The 21,913-nt window shown below is 45.1% G+C and overlaps 1 protein-coding gene across 1 annotated transcript in view; it reads left to right on the plus strand.

The window, feature by feature from the left end:
* Positions 1-15,516: 15,516 nt before the first annotated feature.
* LOC119166681 (uncharacterized) overlaps positions 15,517-21,913 on the plus strand; it is a 38,942-nt gene continuing 32,545 nt past the window's right edge. Inside the window, exons 1-3 of the mRNA XM_037418000.2 lie at positions 15,517-15,653; positions 20,456-20,639; positions 21,677-21,835. Of these exons, the coding sequence (XP_037273897.1) occupies positions 15,591-15,653; positions 20,456-20,639; positions 21,677-21,819 (390 nt within the window). The 5' untranslated portion in view covers positions 15,517-15,590 and the 3' untranslated portion in view covers positions 21,820-21,835. The remainder of the gene's footprint in view (positions 15,654-20,455; positions 20,640-21,676; positions 21,836-21,913) is intronic.

Raw genomic sequence — 21,913 nt, forward strand, 5'->3', positions numbered from 1 at the left:
CACCGTCGCAGTTCTGCCACCAGTCACCGACACAGTCGACGCGGTACCGTCCACCCACCGGCCAGCGCAACTCTGCGAGAAAAGCCGACGTGTGGTGTGCCCCCGACCATCGACCTGTCTGCTCCCACTGCAAGGAAGCTGGCCACTGCTACCGCCACTGCCAGTACTGTCAGATAGAACTGCATTATTTCGCCGTAGATGCGCAGCGTCCGCCACGGGGAGAAAGACCCCGCAACATCACCGACTTCTTCGCTGCAGCGCAGTGTACACCCCGAGGATCTTCTCGTTCACCCTCACTCGGCCGCTATAAGTCACCTCACCACCAGTCGTACACTGGCCTGACCCGAGGCTGGTCTCCTAGCCCTTATCATGAAAACTAAGGGCAGCAACAACTAGAGGTGCGGTTGCTGTGCGATGAACTACCAAAAATTCTCCAATGACGACGACACGATTGTACTCTCCGAACACGACGTGAACCAGGCATCGCCCTGAAGATTAAACCTCACGTACCAAAGACGACCAGACGACGCAACATGAAAGCAGCAGTACAAGCCGACGTAGTCGTGATCAGATGCCACGACCTAACTGCAACGCGAGACGACGAACTAGCAACCTCGACGTTCAAATAGACGGCCACAGGGTGCAGCGCTCGTTGACACCAGAGCCGACTATTCTGTCATTAGTGGAGAGTGGAGCGTTCGCAGCGAAGTAGAAGAAAGTCGAGCATGCCTGGGAAGGGTCCAATATAAGAACTGCTGGATACCACCTAGTAATGCCAGAGGAAATCTCTACGGCGAGATGTGTTAACAACTGAATTTACTACGCAAGCCTCGTCATACAACAGCGGTGCTCGAGAGATGGGATCCTTGGTATAGACTTTTTAAGCCTTAATTGTGCCGTCATCGATCTGAAATACAAACAGAACAAACCATACTGCCGCACACGTCGCCCGGAAAGCAGGCCTTCAACGTACTGGAAGGTCAAATTGCAATTCCCCCTCGATCCAGCATCAGCATTTTTGTCGGCTCTCAGAAATCAACATGCCTGTAGAGCAGCGGCATAGCAAAGGAGGGATGTTGAGGGGGTTCAACCTTGCCTCCCGGAATTTTTGCTGGAACACCCTCCCGACACCTGCCTACGTTTTTCGTCGCTTCGCGTTCTGATTTAGAAACTAAGTGGTGCTAATATCACAATAATATTTCTGGGCGCTCTCACAGTGAATAATGTCTGCACACGAGAAAACATGTCGAGGTGTTTGTCAGGGCTTTGCCAGTTGGATCGCCAGCAGGATTATTGCTGCCGCGGTGGTCATACGTGTGCCTGTCAGAACAACCTTTGCTTGGGTCAATCACTACGATAACTTTCACTGGGCAGAGATTCACTATTGTGGTAAAAGCCAGACACACTTCTAATTCCTGATAGGCCACGGTCAAACATATTACAGTGTGGCTCTACGTACGTGTCCTAAAACATACTAAAGCCAGACAATAGCATTTTTACAGAACTGTCTAAATTGTGGTAACATCTAAATACACACACACACACACGTGCGCACGCGCGGGACAGAATATTTGGCTTATTCACCTAACTTTACTTGTATACGAGTGTACAATATACGGATATATATCTTTACTATGCCCTACAGTGGCTAATGATGAAGGTGCAACACAGGCAAGCGCACAGGCCAATCATAACATTAGAAGAGCCTATTAGATTACTCATCTTGTGACTTAGGCTGATGAATAAAATATGGTGGCCATTAACCTTTTTAATTCATGGATTTATTGATTGGTTGATTGATTGAATGATTGGTTAATTGGTCGGTATGTGGGGTTTTGTGTCCTAAAACCACAATATGGTTAGGCGAGACGCCAAAGATAAGTAGTCGGAAAATTTCGACCACCTTGGGTTCTTTAACGTGCCGCGAAATCGGAGCACACGGGCCTACAGCATTTTCGCCCACATCGAAAATGCACCGCCTCAACTGGGAATTCATCCCGTGACCTTGTGGTTATAATCCTAAACCACCGTAAGAGTGCATTGAGGGCAGCTGTAGTGAGCACAAGTTTTATTATTCAGCAGTGTGGAAAACAGCTCGCAAAGATAAGGAACATAAAACTGACAATATATATAAATATATATATATATATATATATATATATATATATATATATATATATATATATATATATATATATATATATATATATATATATATATATATATATATATGCAGAAGAATAACACTGGGTACACTAGTGTGCGCACAAAAAAACAGACAAACGACAGCAGAGAAGAGACAGGGACAAGCGCAGACTTTCAACTAAATTTAATTCTTCGTCAACCTTCAATTTACAGTCGCACAGAACATAGTCAAGTGGTCACGAGGACAGAACCTAATAGTTTACAACAGGCCACGCAAAAAATGACGCTCACTATCAAAAAGCGAAATGGATGTATCACTAACACAGGTATTGCCTCTAGCAGAAATATAAAACGCTTCCATCAGTTCCCGGGCTGTGGTATCAGCACTCCGACCCAAAATCCTAATCTCCGAGAAAATCGGTGAGCACGTGCAAGCTTTGCAATGCGCGGGCAAATGCGTGATCCCGTTATTTTTAAGTGACAGCTCATGTTCCCTTGCACGGTCGTTCACGCAACGCCCCGTATGACCCACGTAAAATTTCCCACAAGACAGCGGTATTTCGTAGACAACGCCCGTCGCACATTTCACATACACAAACGCGTGCATCTTTCCGCAACCACCGGATCTCTTCTCGCCAGGGAAGATTCTGGGACAAAGTCCAGCCAACTTACGTGGGGCGGAGAACACGATCGGCACACCGTGTCTACTCGCTATCTTTTTGAGGTTGTGGGAAATGCGATGCATATAAGGCATCCCCTCCGGACGCCACCTGCGACGCAGGCCAGGGTTCCCGCTGGAACGGACTGCTTTGGCATCACGCAGAAGCACTTCAGCGACTGCCGAGACTACCGTGCAAGGATACCCAGCGGCAATTAAACGCCGCACCTGATCATTAAAGCTTTCTTGCATTGCATGTGAGCATGACTTCTCAAGAGCGGACCGTAGACACAGTTTGGCAATCCCCCTTTTTACAAGTTTAGAATGCGCAGAATCATAGGACAAAAGGGCCTTCTGCGCACGGGGACAATAACGCCAACATAGGTGGTCATATAAAACGAGACGTAAATCTAAAAACTGCAACGAATTATCAGTAGGAAATTCATAGGTGAAGGTCAAGCCCTTACCGCACAGTTTAAATGCATTAAGAATAGCGTCAACAGAGTTGTCCAAAGAAGTAAAATGGGGTCTCTTTAAAAGAATTAAAAAATCGTCCACATACCTAAAAACTTTAACAACGCATCTATTATCAAGAATGCTAACTAAACCCCGATCAACATCCGCCAAGAAAATGTTGCATAAAACAGGCGCCACGCACGATCCAATACAAATACCTTCTCGCTGCAGAAATACCTTCTCCCTATTCTTCTGCAATCGTGCAGAAGAATAACTTCGGTTGCCGCAAGGTTATAAGTATAAAAGTAGATGTGCTTTCACATAACAACTTGTTTATTCAGCCGACATTTCGACGGGGGCCCCGTCTTTTTTAAGGCATAATACTATTTACACATTTTCGTGCCTTCTTATAGCTTCCCGAGACAGGAGGAAAGAGGACAGAAGAAAAATATTAGCAATAACAAAAAAAGAAAAAAAGAAAAAAGGGAGGGAGAAACGTTCGAAAGAAGCAAGAGGTGCATGGCGGGATTGGGAAGGAATATGAACTCAACAAAGGCAAACGTAAACGAGCTATGCCATCTTTGTCAACAGTACCTCCCGAGCACCCACCTTTCCCCAAGTGGACATTTTGACCACCGTTCCTCTGTATCGCCCCCGGTGCAATCCGCTGGCAACTTGCGCTCTTTTGAAGTTTACGACAAATCAGTGGGAGAGCTTAAGCGCTTCAAGTGCATGTTGGTGGCGTTGGAAGATATGAAAGAGCCGGCCATTGTGGCTCCGCTATAAATATTCATTATATGCATTGGCTCCTGTCAGTGAAAGAAAAGAAGAAAAAACGCAAGAAAAAAAGAAAAGAGAGAAAAAAGAAAAAAAAGTGGCACTTCTACGACATCCGGGACCACTTGTCTGTACGTTCCGGCTGTGCTTCAAGTGCAAACAATTTTTCTAGTGTCAGATGCATACGCTGAAAGATTTGTTAGGGGGTAATATTATTGTTGTAATGGGAGGCTAGGGGCAGACTACTGATTAAAGAGGAGCGTTTCCGTCTTTTAGTGATCGTAACGCTGACAAAGTGGCTGGGTGTTCATTTATGCCGTTTTTATTGTGTTGAATTTGTAGATAGTGTAAAATTACCGTTGTTCCCGCTCTCTGATTGTTCGAAAATGCCTTTCCAATAGTGTAACTCTGATGTCATCAAAGCTGTGGTATTTTAATGTACTGTGTTTTCAAAGTGGAAGGCCTGGCAGGGAAGGTACATGTGCCCGATGGTTGTTGAATTTAATTCTAAATGGTGTCTCTGTCTGGCCCACGTATTGCATGTTACACAGCCCACATTCCAGAAGGTATATGACGTTATCTGAGTCACAGTCCAGTGCACCTCTAATCCTGTGCTTCAAATCTGAGTGGGTGCTTTGCGCCACTGTCGTTGTCTGCATGTGTTTGCATATTTTGCATCTGCTTTTTCCGCAAGCGCGACACCCTGTATGAGGTTTCATGCCTATTTTTGAATTTATCAAATGACTCCTTATACTTTTCGACCGCATATATTCCACACAAGGAGGAGAAGTGAAAATTTTGGATTGTCGCACGCTCTGTTCCAATATGTTAACGTGTTTACTTAGGACCTTGTTTATGTTAGGTGGGTTTCTCTTGAAAGTTAATAGTAAATTTTTGTTGCGGTGCTGGTCGGCATCTTTTTTGCGGTGTAGAAGAGTCTGGCGGTCCAGATTTTCCGCTTTTTTGATAGCGTCATCTATGATAGCTGACGGGTATTTTTGATGAAGTACTTCGCGCATATGTGGGCTGTTTTTTTGGAAGTCCTCGGTGCGGGAGCAGATTGGGAATAGGGAATGCAGGTCTTGCAGTGTCGCGGGTGGCAGCTTTTGAAGTGCAGGTATTGTTGCCTGTCTGTAGGTTTTTTGTATACGTTAGTTACCAACGCACCATCGTCAACTCGAATGAGTACATCAAGAAAGTTTATTTCAGTGTTAGAGTAGGTGTGTGTAAAATAAATGGTGGGGTGTACTTGATTAAATGTCTGTATGAATTTTAGCAGCTCGTTTTTCCGAATGTGTCTAAATCTTGGATATATCGTCTAGGTATGGTTTATAGATTAAAGGTTTGATATCACGAGATGAAAGGAACTTGGACTGCATATGGCGCATGAACATGTTAGCGTAGTTTGGGGCCATTCTTGTACCGATTGCCGTGCCTTTAATTTGAAGGTAGTAACCATTGTTAAATTCAAAGCTGTTTTATTCGAGTACAAGTCTCGTTAAGATTTCAATTACTTTTTTGCTTAGATATGCGATAGGGTTGTGGGTGCCAGACGATTCAACAAGTGCCCTTACGCCATCGTCTGTAGGATATTTGTGTAGTGTCAATTAACATCCAATGTTATGAGGAATGCACCTTCTGAAATTTTCACGTCCGATATTTCCCGAAGGAAATCGTTTGTGTCATGCAAGAAGGACTCATGTGTGGGTGCTATGTTTTTAATCAAAGAGTCAATGTAAGTGGATATGGGTTCCGTTAACCCGCGCCTGATATAATGGGCCTGCCAGAGTTTCCCTCCTTATGGATCTTCGGCAGCATATAAAAACGACCAGGCGCCGAATGTACTGTAGTAAGTGCCTTTTGAAGCTATGAATCAATGACGCCTTCACGTGTGAGATACTCTAAGGTTGTTACAATGACCTTTCGTGCTCAGTGGTAGGGTCTGAGTCGAGGTGTTTGTAGCATTGTTTGTCACTTAGTTTTCGCCTGCCTTTCTTGGTATAGTCTGATCTATTCAAAACAACAATCGTGCCTCCTTTGTCTGCTGGTTTAATGACGAGACATTCACGGTTTCTCAACGCGAGTAGTGCCTCTCTTTCTTTTCTTGATATGTTATTTATACATGGTTTGTGCACCTTGTATGCATGTACGACATCTTTCTGAACGGTGTCTATATATATCCAGATGTTGATCTCAGTTGGCATCTGGGGTTCATTGCCGTCCGATTACCCCACGAAATAGCGGGTTGTCTTTTTGGGGTTTATCGAAGAAATATTCCTCCAATCGTGAATTTCGTGCGAAGTCATCTAGGTCTTTTAGAAGCGTAAATTCATGGTACTTTTCATTGCCAGGGCAAAATGTAAATTCACGTTATAGTCCACTCAGTTCTTCGTTGTTAAGTTCTTTACCTCAAAGGTTAATGACGTTTGGTTCATTGGAATGTGGTGGCAAATCTTTCTGAACGTTAGGTGGCCTGGTCTTTTTCATGTAGGCAGCAGTGGGTATATCTTGTGTTGAGACATTTTCCCGCTCAAATTTCTTTCTGCTATGTTTTTTTCTATTTCCTCTGTTTTTTTTTTGAGCTCCAATCTGGCCTCCCACTCCGAAAGAGGAAAATTATTTCTTATATCCCGCTCCTCCTCTGTCAGTGCGTTCAGAGTCATTCTACAGTGGTAAATGGTGACCTTAGCTAGCTACTGCGCGACATGATCGAGAATTTCGTTCCACTGTTTCATTTCCCCTTTGTCAAAATTATGCATCAGTGATCTCGCTCCTTGTTGGCGCTCACCTCGGTGTTCCACCTGCTAGGGCCCCACCGGCAGTTTCGAGGCACCGAGAGTCACCGGCTTTTCCCTGGACATACTTCAACTCCCGTGGCTTCACTTGGTCGCTTTGGCGCCGAAGGGCCATCGAACCGCTTCCGAACCATCGGCATACACCAGGTGGGCTTCTTCTGTCGATGTAATGCTGGCTGGAGTCCACGGCTTGCCTCGCCCAAAGTTCCAGACTGGCTCCCCGGGCTGCCACCCATTGAGGTGGAGGGGGGGGGCAGTCAACCGATGAGGGTAGAATGGACACTGCGTTGTCCAGCCGGAAGTGAAGATCGTAGCCCATTAGGAGTTGCACTGGCGTCTGGCCCTCGGCCTGAGGCGTCCTGCGGTACCTGTGCAAAATCCTAGCCAGGCGGGTTTTAAGTGACCCTTGTACATTCTTCTGCAGAGAATATTTCACGGTACGAACAGCCCGCTCCGTGAGCCCATTGGACTGGGAGTGATATGGTGCTGTTCGGAGGCGCACTATGTTATTCAGCTTCGTGAAGATGTTTAATTCCGAACTCGTAAACTGTGGATCATTATCGAATACCAGCGTCTGGGGCAACCCGGATGTAGTGAAAAAGGTGCGCAGAGCCTCTATGGTGGCGTATGTGGTGGAACTCTTCATGGGTATCACTTCTATCCACTTAATATGCAAATTCACCACAATCAGTAGCATGTGACCATCGATCGGCCCCGCAAAATCAATATGCAGCGTTGACTAACGCTCATCCATTTTCGGCCATGCAACAGGGGTTTCTTTGGGGGCATAGAGACAGCTTGGATGAAACCGCTACAGGACTTGACCATGTGCTCAATGTCATTATCGATCCGGGGATACCACATCAAGGAGCGCCCTAGCCGCTTCATTGAGCAAATTCCTTGATGAGTATCATGCAGCAGACGTAACATTACTGCTCGGGCACTCTCAGGGACGATCACTCGATGGGCCCCGTAGAGAAGCTCACAACTCCTCGTTATCTAGACTTTCCCGTCTAAGTATGGCATCAAGTGCTGGTACTTAGGCGCAAAGTTCTTGGCCATCCCACCTGCACCCATTTTTGCACATTTGCTAAATCGTCATCAATCTCCGTGAGAGTGCCCAGTTGCTTCGCAGATATGAAACCATCATTAAGGTTCTCCGTGAGAAGGACATTTTCATCGTCCATAGTTTCTTCCTGCGTCTCAGGCTGGGATGTTGCTGACGTGGAGAGTTGGCTGAGGGCATCGGCGTGAATGTTGTTTTTCCCGGGCTGGTGTTTGAAGACGTAATCGTATGCGCTCAGCAGGAGGGCCCATCACTGGATTCGCGCCGCGGCCATCACGGGCACTGGCTTGTATGGGTGAAAAATTCCAACAAGCAGCTAATGGTTCGTCATCAATGTGAAAGTATTGCCGAGCAAGTATTGTCGGAATTTCGGCGCACCAAACACAAGTGCCAAGGCGTCACGCTCCAGCTGCGAGTAATTTTTCTCAGCTCCAGTCAATTGCCGGGAGCGCAACCCTATGGGCCGAAGTACCACGCCCCCGGCATTGTGTAAAAGCACTGCGCCGATTCCGTCCGAGGAGGCATCGCTTTCTAGGACTAGCGGCTTGTGTGGGTCAAAAATCGCCAGAAAGTCTGCGAATTTCAGACGATCTTTTACACTGATGAATGACTGTTGTTAAGCGGTACCCCACTCCCACTTAGCTTCCTTCCGGAGTAGTTGATATAGGGGTGCCATGGCGGTCGATGCATTGGGAAGAAACTTGTGGTAGTAGGTTACCATGCTGAGGCAGGACCTCAATTCTGCGAGGTTCCGTGGTGCCTGAACCTTAAGGATGGTGTCTATGTTTTCCGTTTTTGCTTGAAGACCTCGGGTGCTGATTTGATGCCCCAAAAAATCCACTCCTGGTTGGCGGATCTTGCACTTGCCAGCATTCAGGCGCACGCCGTATTCCTGGACACCCTTGAATACTTCGTGCAGAGCGGTACAGTCATTGCGTTTCTCTGCCACGATTACGTCGTCTAGGTAGACCTGAACACCCGGAAGTCCCTGCAAAATGGTCTCCATATGCCGTTGAAACACGGCCGGCGCGGATTCCACTCTAAAAGTCAGGCAAGTAAAGCTAAACAGTCCCTTATGTGTGTTTAGCATGTGGAACGCTTGAATCAAGTCGCGTCCGCAGAGGTTTGGCAAAGATCCAGCCGTCGAGCTGTTTCCGCACGAAACTTCAAGTTGAAGTTGTCCCTGCACTGGAAGCGGTCCCAGGAAGCGGGTGAGTTTCTATGGCGAACTTCTCAGCTTCGGCCACACTGTTTTGTTCCGCTCGTATGTGGGCCACATGATGACCGAAACCGGCGAGCCTGTGTCGACCTGCATGTTCACTGGAACCCCACCACAATCCAAGGTGCGCGCGATGGGTTGCGTAATGCCGACGTGGTCGATGTGACTGTCCGCTACCTCCAGCGCGAACACACTATCCGTGCAAGTGTCTTCCTCCCACGACAAGGCGTGTACTTGGCGTTGTGGTGGTACCACCCCGAACCCACTATCACAGCGGCAATAGGCTCCAGCGATATGAACTCGCTGTTTACACTTGAAGCATGACGCCAAGCGGAAGTGGCAATCCTCGGGTCAGTGCTCTTTTTCTCCGCAGCGGTAGCACGCAACAATTCGTGGCCGGCTTCGTGGGTGATAGGACTGACCTCCCAGCGCGCGCACACTTGCCTCAGCGGTGGGGCTTACTATCTCTTGCGCGTTCGCCTCGGCCGTTTCAGTAGATATCGCCATTTCTTCCACATCGCTTTTCGTTAGCTGTGTTTTCGGGAGTAGCTGCCGACGCACTCTGATGTTGTGCAGATCACACACGATGAGATCCCGTGGCATTCTGTCCGACGAAGCACCGAAATTGCAGGTGTCGGCTATCTGTTGAATCGCCACGATAAAATCCTTGACTGGTTCGTCGGACAGCTGATTGTGGGTGAAGAACTTATAAGACTTTGCTATCTCAATTGGTTGCGGCGAGAAGTGCTGCTTAAGCAAGGCTATCACTTGTGGGTACGAAAGCCCATTCACATTATCCGGAGCACAACGTCAGCTCAGTACGCCGAGGTGTGGGTGGACAGTGCCATCACCAGCAGGGCCCGCTTCTTGTTGTCTTCCGTGATGCCATTTCCCTGAAAGAAGGCGTCCGGGCCGAACTTGGTACGTGGGCCATTTATCGCTCCTCTCGTCAAACTGCGGTGGGCTGGCGTATCCTCCTGTGGGTGCGGCGGTCATGACGGACGAAGTTGACGCACCCACAACTTTCATCTCACCTTCGTCGCCACTGATACGAACACGCCGGGACCTTGGCTGGGCCAAGACAAACGTTTATCGCCATAGCGCAGGTTGATGTAGCATTGTGCGAGAGGGGTTACGGGGAAGGGAAGAAGATGAAGCAGTGGTCATAACGGCAGCTTTGGCTGGCGTGACGTCACGGATGCATGAGGAACAAACCCTGGTGAAGGATAAAGTTCAGATCCAGACGAAGAAATGGACATGGGCCGGGCACATAGTACGTAAGCAAGATAACCACTGGTTATTAGGGGAACTGACTAGATTCCCAGAGAAGGCAAGAACGCGAAGATAGGTGGGCTGATCACATTGAAATGTTCACAGATATATATTTGCATAAAAAAAGACAGGACTGGAATGATTGGTAGATCATAGGAGAGGCCTTTGCCCTGCAATTGGTGTAGTCAGGCTGATAATGATGCTGATGATGACCTAGTAAGCATAGTTTTTTTCAAGAAATGAAATACGTTCTGAGGAAACAACGTTTAACGCAGCAAACACACACCTGACGTACCGGAAGTGTTGATTATCTTTCTCCATTGAAACGAAGATTGACACGCGTATACAGTAGCGGTCTTGATGTATTTACACTCGCTATAGCTTCTGAAATGTTCGAGCGTATTCTTCCAAAGCGTGAGGAGAAAGATGACCAAGGCACCGAAAACTTGGTAGGGTCACCTTGCCTAAACGGTTGTCGAAAAAGGGCATATATCACGCTGAGAGCTGCCTACTGATATTTGGATTGCACCAGCCCGCAAAACATCTCTAGCCAGAGAGGTTGGAACTTCAGTTGGCGCTCGCTAACTGAGAGAATGGTGTAGTTAGCGCCTGGTTTCTACGGCGTCATTAAGAAATGTCGTCTAGTGTCGTCGCCCCTCCTCGCGTCTTGGTCCGGTTAAGAACGCAAAGACCAATTTTGTCGTCAGGAATCATGGTTTCCGTGCATGCATCATGCCCCAATTGGTTTCCAGGAGTTCTTTCAGCGCATGAGTCGTATTCAGGCAGTGCATACCAACAGCTGGGAACCCTTTCTTTGCCTCCTGTAGCCTTTTTGCGCGTATTTGTATGTGCACTGGGGCAAGCGTCACCTCTTAAAGTATACTCATCAAGCGTTACGTGTCAGCGTTTACGCGTGGCCATCGAACCTCATAGAAGGGCGCCTATTGACACTGAACACGAACTTCTCACTAATTCACGTAGGCGGCGTGTTCAAAGAGGGTTACTTTGCATTGCTTGAAAGCAACGCGCTCCGCAAAGTTCGCCCAGTGACACTGATTGCCAGAAACGAAAGATTTAAGGACAATTCATCTTGGCTTGTAATGTTCCGCCTTAAACACGAGTGCTCGTTTCTTTCCTAGCGTATATATTCTCGGGTACATTTCAATGTGCTTCTCTTCAGGTGCCGGTAAGTCGCGCTTGCCCTTTATCTTACACGGCGCGCGAAGCATCTTGAGCTTGTGATTGCGCCTCCAAAAGTCCTGTAGCTTCTGCGTCGTTGTGATGTAATACTGCAGACGTGAATGAACTCGAAGGAGTAGATGCCAGCAGTGAAGCTCCAGTGGCTTGTATCAGAATGCCCGAAAGAGACAACCGAGATGCACGAACGGTGCACAGTAATGCGTAAGTAAACTCGTGCCGCATGCGCGGGTAGTCGTCATCGTAGTTCAAGAGTTCTACGAACTTGAATATGGTGCACAACGCTCTGAAAAAGACCGCAGTTCATGCCTTCATCACTAGTGAACCAATCACTCGACTTAACATTTTCTGTGGTACCTGTTCATGCTGGCTTAAGTGCTGCAAAAAACAAAGGACGTACACGTTAGAACAGTGTTTAGATGGCATATTTATAGTGTGTGGTGAAATACTTTGTTCACTTCCTAATCTCTGGACGTGAAGGGAAATGACGGCTTCACGCTTGCAAACAACGAAAAACACCTTGTCGCAAGGCTATCGTTTCAGGAAGTAGAGCGACAAAGTATACGAAAAAAGAACGCAAACTATAGTACTTAGTGCTTTTCATGTACTCAGGTTTTCTAGCGGATATACGTAGCGAACAAGCTATTACTATGTGAGTAGGCATGGACCAGTGACTGGTGCATTTTTTATTGAAACCTAGTGAACATTTATCAACAACAATCACCTTCCCCTCACAGATTGCTGGATAAAACCTTTACGATGGAGTAGTTGATTGCTACCAATGTAACAGTGCAACCTTATCGTCAACCAACGCAGCGAGAAAGTCTGCCTGAAAAATAACGCGTGCGAAATTGTGTTGCCAACGAGCAGCGTGACTTACAAAAATTTACCTATTGCGTATCGCTGGCATTGTTTGATGCACAGAGTAAAGTCAAGGACAGCTCCGCTTACAACGAGGAATGAGAGGTATAAGCAGCACATTTTTGTACAATAATATTTACATTTCGGTTTTGCTTACTTTGGTGAGTGCATAATTTCGATGTTTGTGACTGCATGCCTATGGGAATACTTTTTGTCAACATTTTTGCTGACAAGAAGCTATCTCTGCTTTAGGGCTGCTTGAGATATAGAGTTCACATCAAAAATTATTACCAGGCAAAAACTTATCAAAGTGTTGGAAACACCAACCTTTTCGTGCAAACGCTGCATGGTCAGCGCAGTGTGATAAGCGCTACGGTCCTCAAAATTACTTATGTATACCTTTTACAGTAAAAGACGAACATTCAGAATATGTGCGTGTTGTTATGGTGCCCCAGACATGCACAATAGTTGCTTTTTAATTCACAATTACGCAAGTATGAACGCTAAACCTTGAGCAACATTGGTGGGCGCTGCAAATGGGGTCGGCCGTTTCAAGTACCCGATGCCATTACGAGTGAACAAACAGACAAATGTACAGACTGACAGACAGACAGACCAAAATTTTTTAGTCGAAGGTGCCCAAGAAAGACTATCATCTTTAATACTGTTACGGAGGTATAAAGTGTACGAAGATGAAGAGCCGGAGAAGCTGGCGTGAGCGCGAGTTTGTTAGTCAGCAATTTAAATCCAGCCTATTACGTTTATTGTTAAATATACGCAAGAAATCCTGCAGCGTTTGGTTCCAGCTGTTGGGTAACGAATTCATAACAAAATATTTTGTGTTTGGGACTCACTCGCACTACTAAAATGTTCCTCGACGGGACTCAGACTCACTGAACTTTAGCACAGACGGACTCAATCGCACTTGAACTTAATAAAGCATTGCTCACTCGGTTTCATGGCTTGATGTGAGTGTGACTGAATCGGCTAATGAGTGAATGTGCCGACCTATGCATAATTTTACAGTCACCCGTAATGACTGTTTTGTGGGCATGTGCCATGTGAGCATGCATTTGCCCATATCCTTGTGGAGCTAAATTCAGTCATACGGCGTACATATACAGTAAAGATTGCCGCTAACACACAATTGTTAAGGATGTCGAAAACTGTACCTATAAAATGTTTATTAGACGGCTGGAAAAGTAGAGTCAACAGCGGATTCACAGCAGAAGTTGGCGCGGCAGAATGCCCATGCTATATGAGTACTTATTTATTGTTTATTGCATTGTTGGAGGCTAAGTAGCTTCGCAACCACAACTGAAGTTGTTTCGACGTTACGCTTACATATGGCCTTTTTCCAAAGCAGTTTCAAGGCCTGGCTTGGATCTATGGTAGAAAGGTCTAGCTTGCACCCGGGGCGCTTAGGTTCGATTCAAGCTCAGATCCTGATTTTCATCATTTGCATCCATCGGGTCCACGCTGCCGACGCCGATTTCTCTTAGCTCTCTCACAATAAATTACGAAGGGCTTCTTTCTGTTCATGGGAAACTGTGTCACCTAAGCGCATACCGGGACACAACGGTATAAAGGTATTTGCTACACGTGTCTACAAGAAAGGGTTGGACGACGTACACGACTGAAACTTTAACGGCAGAGCGTTAAATGGCTCATTTCACCGAAATGGTGGCGTCGGCGTCATTCGCTCTGAGCCAAAGTGGTCATCTTCTGTGTGACCAGAGAATCGAGATAGTTGCAGCTAAAATAATTAATAACAAATTCTGGGTCTCAGTGGGGAGTGAACCAGGGTTGTCTGCACGGCAAGCGGGTGCTCGACCACATAGCCACGCATGCTTGTGAATACAGCGAAAATAACTTTTTGTGCTTGAAAATACCGCAATAGTAACTTTCATGTTTTACAAGCCCGTGTGGGTTGTACACTTCCTTCACGATACATGGAATATTGCAGTGATAATGCGTGGTTCATTATAACCCGTTTTGTTCAAGCCCTTTATTTGACCTGTAAGAAATTTTGAATCAATAAATAAATAAATATATAAATAAAAATCGTGCATTGGCATTGAGCATCAGAGCATGTGATTAGTAACTTTTAAAGGTGGTCACTTCCTACAAAAGGCACACAGGTTAGTGCGCCTACACTTTTAAAGACACGTAGCGGGTGTATAGCAAGTTCGAAAAGATTTTGTGCACTAAGTGTTTGATGTACGCACAAGATACAGGATATCGCTATTGCGTTCAAACTCTTCAAAATGCGAAGCTTGAGGATCCCCGAATTTTTACGTTATATATGCCAAGACCTGATAGTCATTATTCCCGAACCCTCTTATTCTACAATAACATTTTTTCTACACCACGCTAAAAAGTAATTTGGAGAGCACCAGGATGTAGATTGATAGTAGGTCCATATCCATGGAATATTTGGAATCAAAGGGGGGGGGGGGGGAGGCACTTCTTGGCGGTCTTGTAAAACACCTTCTCTCACAATTTCTTATTTATAAAATATTCCCTTTCTTCTAAATTTTATGGCCGAGGAGACACTGGTTTCGTTGGCGATCCCCCACCCTCTCGACGAGCAGCCTCGCTCTTTGATAGATAGATAGATAGATAGATAGATAGATAGATAGATAGATAGATAGATAGATAGATAGATAGATAGATAGATAGATAGATAGAATTGCTCAAAGTTTCTTTGGTACACTACAGAATACTTCGCATTTATTATTTATAAAGAAAAACAAAACACAAGCAAATAGGTATGAGGGCATCAAGTAGGAAAAACAAACACAGACACCAGTACGGCGTGCCAACGCGAACATTGACGGAAAGCGTGTGACACCTCGAGCGTTAGAGTACGAGGTCATCGTCTGCGAAAAGAGCCGGCCGACGCCCATACCCCGGCAAAAACGGCGAAGAAAGAAATATATCGCTGTAGGTAAGCAGGCAAGAAAGCCAAACAAGCCTGCCTTCGGGAGAAATAAAGGACAGCAGCGGTGAGGAGGACTGCATTTTGTGTGTTCGTGTGGGCATTGTCTTTTGCCCGTTGGCATTTTTTTTTGTGTGTCGCCCTCTTCACAATACTTGTAGTAGACAGCGGCTGTCGCTGTACGATATAAAAGGGCGCGAGCAATGGTGCTGCGGACACTGGAAATTCCCGTTTCCGAGTACCCTAAACACAACATGAACGGATACGTAAGTCTCCCAGCGTTTTGTTTGTGCGAGCTGCTGCTCAAACAACTCTTGGAATGCAGCATATTTACAATTTATGAACATTTCTGTTACCGTGGGAAAACGGGCATGTTGGCAAACATAGCTCTTTGAGTAGCTAGAATGGCGAAGAATCCGGCAGTGACCAATTGTGCTGAATTTCCTCACATCAGACGCTAATTCGAATAACGGCGATTATTACTTTGCTCTAATGGGATGCATAATATAGCAGATGATTAAGTTCAACTAATAGCGCATGTGCCACGGATATTGTTCATGATATCTGCTTTTGTTTTTCTGCGTCTGTTCTATCCATCTCGAGATATCGTAGGAGTAAGATGAATGTCTAACTACTTCTCTTGAGTTCTAAGGCGCTGCCTAACACGCCTGACCCCTCCCATCGAGGCGCCACGGGTGCAGCGAAAGCTGTACGGGCATTGAACTGGTTTTGTTCTCGACTGAAAAAAAGTTGAGCCTTAAGTTTTGATATCTCCTTTATATTAGCGAGAGTGACATCGAACAACACGTCACGTTTCTAATCGTAATGGTCATCCACATAAAAACGTGAGTACCGTGCAACGAAGAACTTGTGCAAATTCTTTCTCTGTTCGAAGCATTGTCCAGTGCAACCGGTTCTATGAAGAAGTGTGCTGCTCTAATAAAAAGTGGTTTGTTTTTGGCCTGTAACCGCCCTACCATTATGCCTTCAGGCAGTGCGAGGTAGTCTTTTAATAAATTAAAATTAAAAAATGATGGTGGTGTGGGCACACATTCGAGAGCTACTCCGGCTCCTCACGCTCTTTCACGATGACTTGACACGTAAAACTTAAAATGTTCACTCCACTTAGGTACGGAATTAAGGAAGAGAATGACTGGAATAAGTTTTATCGTATTGCATGCGCTTCCTCGTAACGAGTCAGGTTGATTGGCTTGATTTTGCTGGTTTTGCTGTGTGCTTTGCATTTTGAGAACATTGTGATTTACGTGCGCTTTTACTTGAGTTGCAAATTCTGCTTGTATTAGGCAAATTAGGCTTCTTTTTTTCGCCGAGTTGCTTGTCAAGTTTTCTAGTCACATGTCACAATTTTTAGGCTCTCTTTCTTTTTCCTGCATATATAGCTATTTTAGTGATTATCATGTTCAATGATGTACGCTTGTCGTCTACTAGTATAGTGGTGGTCCATGACAGAATACTTGAGTGCATAAACTTGTGCAGGATTCCCCTTCAAAGTTCGTTGCAACGCTTTCTCCACCATTCTACTAAGTCAATGTATAGGGGAGCTTTTTTCTCTCTCTCTCCTTTAGGTAAATAGGGGGTGCCGCCCCATGCCTCGGGTGCACGACTATACAGGGTGGCATGTTGAAACATTTCTTGGGTGTAATTAAAAAATCGTCAGTCAAACATAATTTGAGAAAAATTACAAGTAACAATAATATTGCACCAGTGAACGTGCCTTGCACCAAATAAATAGATAATCCTGGAGATGATGTCGGGAAGTAGCAACGTGTATTCGCTATAGTTGCGAATATTTTGCTGTACAAAACAATTACGTGATTTTTAAAGTTTGGAATGACACTTTTCATTCATATTTCAAAATTTTCTCAAAAGGGGGAGCACCTAATATATTTTCGCTTCTTTTGTGCTTCTTTAGGAACGAGTATTCGCTTAATTACTCGGTAGCATCTTGAAAAAATTGGCAGATCTCACATACAGTGGAAATCGATGACATGCGAAGCACGAATGAGAAAGGTTGATATGTCACTATAAAATCGGCACAACGTTACGTGGTGCAGGTAAGTGATGCCATACATGATATCCGTGTCATGATTATCATGTTTGGATGCGTCGTCTACTTTCATCATCTATTCACGCCACGTGATACCAAATTTAGTATATGTGGAGCTAGCAAAACGACCACGAGCATGCTGTAAGCATGTTATGTTGTCATGTTCTTACATGACAGGCGTGCCAGAAATATCATGTTTGCGCCAGTCATATGCATTAAATATACATCGACGCTACGTAACACCAAATTTGATATAATTGGAGCAAGCAAAACGGCCGCTAGCGCATCATGAAGGGCCCAATAAACTCCAATGTAGCGTAGACGCGCGCGCACGCCGGGCACCGCGACGCTGCGTTTACAAAACGCGAGCACTCTAATAGTCTGACACCAGGCGCGACCGGCGCGACCAGCGTCCGTCGGCGCGGCTCGACGGCAACCGGCGCGAAATGTGACATGCTGCATTTTGCACCGATGCGTTACCTAGACGACACTGCGTCTCCCTCTTTTCGTCATGGAGAGACGCTGGACATGCTGAAAAGCACATGTATCAAAGCAACATAGCGTGGCGCGCGCTTGCGAGCGTATGGCAGGACCGGTGCCTGTCGTGGCAACGCTGGCGTGACGCAACAAAATGAACGCCGGCGAGCCCGCGGACCGCGTCTCGTGGAAATGTATTGGCGCCTTGACTGTGGCATGTAGTCATGTTTTCAGATGACACGCATCTCATGATTGTCATGTTTGCGCCAATCACATACTTTCGTCATCCATTGACGTCACGTAATACTAAATTTGGAATATGTAATGCTAGCGAAACGGCTGCGAGCGCATCATGAGTGCGGCATGTAGTCATGTTGTTACATGACACGCATGTCGTGATTATCAAGTTTGTATGTGTCCTTTACCTATGTCGTCTATTCGCGTCGCGTAATACCGAGTTTGGTACATGTGAAGCTACCGAAACGGCCGCGAGTGCATCTTGAGCGCAGCGGGTAGTCATGTTGATACATGACACGCATCTAACCTTTATCATGTTTGCACCAGTATAATACCTTCGTCTTATATTCACGTCCCGTAATGCCAAATTTGGTATTACGTTAAGTGAAGCTGGCGAAGCGGCTGCCAGTGCATCATGAGCGTAGCATGTAGTCTAGTTGTTACATGACACGCATCTCATAATTATCATGTTTGCATCAGTCACATACCTGCGTCATTCATTCACGAACTGTAACACCAAAGTTTGTATATGTGATGCTAGCGAAACGGCCGCGAGCGCATCATGAGCATAGATCGTGGTATTGTTGTTACATGACACGCATGTCATGATTATCAAATTAGGGTTCGTTGCTTGTGTTCGCCATGCAATCACGTCATACCATACCAGTTTTGCAGCATGCCATGTCAACGAAACCATCGCAAGGGCTGCAGGACCATGAAGTGTATATCATGACATTCATGACATCCATATCATGTTTTTATGTTATGACTAGTCAAATATCTTCTTTATACAGTCATGTTATGCCGTACCAGGTTTGGTATCGATATAATTTTCGAAACGGCCAGGAGCGCTAAAAGTCGTAGGCGGCTAGATAGATAGATAGATAGATAGATAGATAGATAGATAGATAGATAGATAGATAGATAGATAGATAGATAGATAGATAGATAGATAGATAGACAAATAGACAGATAGATAGATAGATAGATAGATAGATAGATAGATAGATAGATAGATAGATAGATAGATAGATAGATAGATAGATAGATAGATACGCACAATGTCGCCGAAGTTTGCTAGGAAAGGCTTCGCATTTAAAACTGAATTAAACAGTGTGTACTTCACCATGGGCAGAATGATTTTTACTTTGCGCGGTCAAATGAGGTGCTGTCAAGGTAAGGTCTATGCCATCATTTAACAGGAACAGCGGCGCTTTGGACTATTGTACTGTTGTGAAGTGTGCTTCGTTCGTAATTGTTGTGAATACTAGTAACCTAAAGTAACCTTTCTAAGTCACTCTACATATGACAATTTATTCTTTGGTCCACCTTTATCAGCTACTGGCCTAGCTGAACAGTTCTTCAATATACACGCCGGGATCAGCCGTTCTCTAGACCACCTGAATATTATCGCGATAGTTTATAAAAAACTGAAGAAAGCGACAGATCCGTAGCGCTCGAAATATACATATATTTTTAAAATCTGCTAAAACTATACGCATAAAAGACGCAAGGAGGGTTTTTGCATGTCATTTCGTTTATTTTTTAAATTCTTTTCTAAAGTATGTACAACCAACACGCCCAACTATCTGTGCTTTTAGCTAAAGGCATTTCGCTCTTGCACATTCTGTGTACGAAACCACGTCTGAGTGCTTTGCACGAGGTCCAACGATGCGTATAGCATACAAAGGCACTTTGGTTAGCCAACTCTCAATAATTTTTCCAGTGATATGAAAACATCGCTGTAAAAAGATCGTGAATGACAAAATTGAGAAGTTCGAACCACAATTATACAATCATGGTTTAGCGCCAGACAACGAGGATGAAGAATTAGTCTGTCAGGTGTTTAGAATTACTGCAATGAAGAATGGCTATGTTTGTAGCATCTATAGTCACACTACTTTGTTTTGTGTTACGCATCGTATGTTGCTTATCATGAAACTCCTCATACCGTGCAATAGAATTAGAATGAGGAGTAATAGCGCATGACAGAGAGAAGGAAAAAAGAACAACTAGAGATAAGGCAGGGGAGCTTAACCAGGCACATACCCGGTTTTCTATTCTACGCTAAGGCAATGGGAAATGGGAGCATAAAGATGAAATAGAGATGAAACACAAGAAAAAGAGACGAAAAGAATTGTCAGGCTGCTATGTTTGCAATGATGGCGAAGCTGGGATGTTTTTTTTTTTGCGCAGAAAACTCAAAGAATTTGCGGAGTTCTACCGATAAAGATTGAATAGTAGTAAAGCTATGGGATTCCTTAACTTTGTATTCTGTTACCGCAGACCTTCCTCGCCTTCCTTGGTGTCATCGCCGCAGCTTACGCCGGTGGCTATGGCCTCGGGTATGGCCATGGCTATGGTCTTAGCTATGGCTATGGTGGCTATGGACACGGCTATGGACACGGCAATCATGGAGCAATTGTTGCCACCAATTTGCAGAAGTTTGTTCACCATGCCCCTGCCCGTGGTAAGAAATCGAATTCCACAATCGTAGTGTGTTCGCCGACTATTTTTCGCATCTTCATACTTTCGCAATGGCGAGGCTCCGGCACCTTGAAATACACACTTGCGGAAACCTACATGGCTGTTCGACTCGTCATCTAGATTTTTTCAATACTTTGCTTGTTGACGTCATGGCCAATCTGCAAGTAATATACAACTGCAGGCTAGCTATACATTTTTTCGCTCTGTTTACACACTCTAATATGCTAACAAACTATGTTTTCTTCAACTGATTGCTACAAACTGTCATTGAAGCATCAAATGCTGTTTATAATATTTGTTCAAACCACAAATATTTACTTCAACATGCAACGGACATTTCGTAGTTTTTCTAGCAATATTTCTAGCGTCACCACATTTGGTGATGCATGCAGCGCTTGCATTCTGAAATGGTTTTTCAACATGGAAAGCATTGTTACAGCGCAGCTAAACGTAATACACCGAAAAAAATACAGACAAAGACTGGCGCACAGGTTTCTGTCACACTGGTTTCTATGAGAACGCACCAACTCACCCAACAGTCAATTTTTTAGGTTGTAAATTTCCTACTAGCCACACCAATAACATTTTCTTCCGTTTGTTTGTATGCGGCTCCTGTTGTGTTTCACGTACCTGGTACAGAACATCTAACCCACTCTACCTTGAGCCCTGGAATTCAAGCTAGCGGTGGTACAAATAAATATACTTAACTTGGTGAATAAAATTAATTATAAACCGGCTTGATTGCCTATAGCCAGAAAACAAGGATGTAACTACTTCTGTACTATTAAGAAATTTTGCTAAGCTGAGAGGTGGGTGAGTTCCTTCTTATGGGCAACCCATCAATGACGTACCACACAGGGCATCCCTTCGGTAGTAATATGGCACGAAAAGTTGATGATAAAAATTAGCACAACATTTTATTTCAGAATAACTTTATAAGCGTTCTTCCTACACGTGCACTGCGACAGTGGTAGACAACATTGCAGAGATAATGTACGCGGAAATATCATCTGTTCACAGCTGTTGCTGTTGCCCATCATGGCTATGGCTATTATCATGGTCTTGGCTATGGCCATGGTTTGGGCTATGGACATGGTCTCGGTCACAGTGTTGCCCTCGGACATGGTTACGGCTATGGCCACGGTCTCGGACACTACGGTTAAATTTATTTTAACCAAGGTGAGTACTTTTATACAGATAAAGCGAAGCAGGAACATTGAAGAGTATGACGTAGGTTTCCACTGCAATGAAAATGCT

The sequence above is a fragment of the Rhipicephalus microplus genome, unplaced genomic scaffold (assembly GCF_043290135.1).
Source record: "Rhipicephalus microplus isolate Deutch F79 unplaced genomic scaffold, USDA_Rmic scaffold_16, whole genome shotgun sequence".
NCBI classification, from domain to species: Eukaryota; Metazoa; Arthropoda; class Arachnida; order Ixodida; family Ixodidae; genus Rhipicephalus; species Rhipicephalus microplus.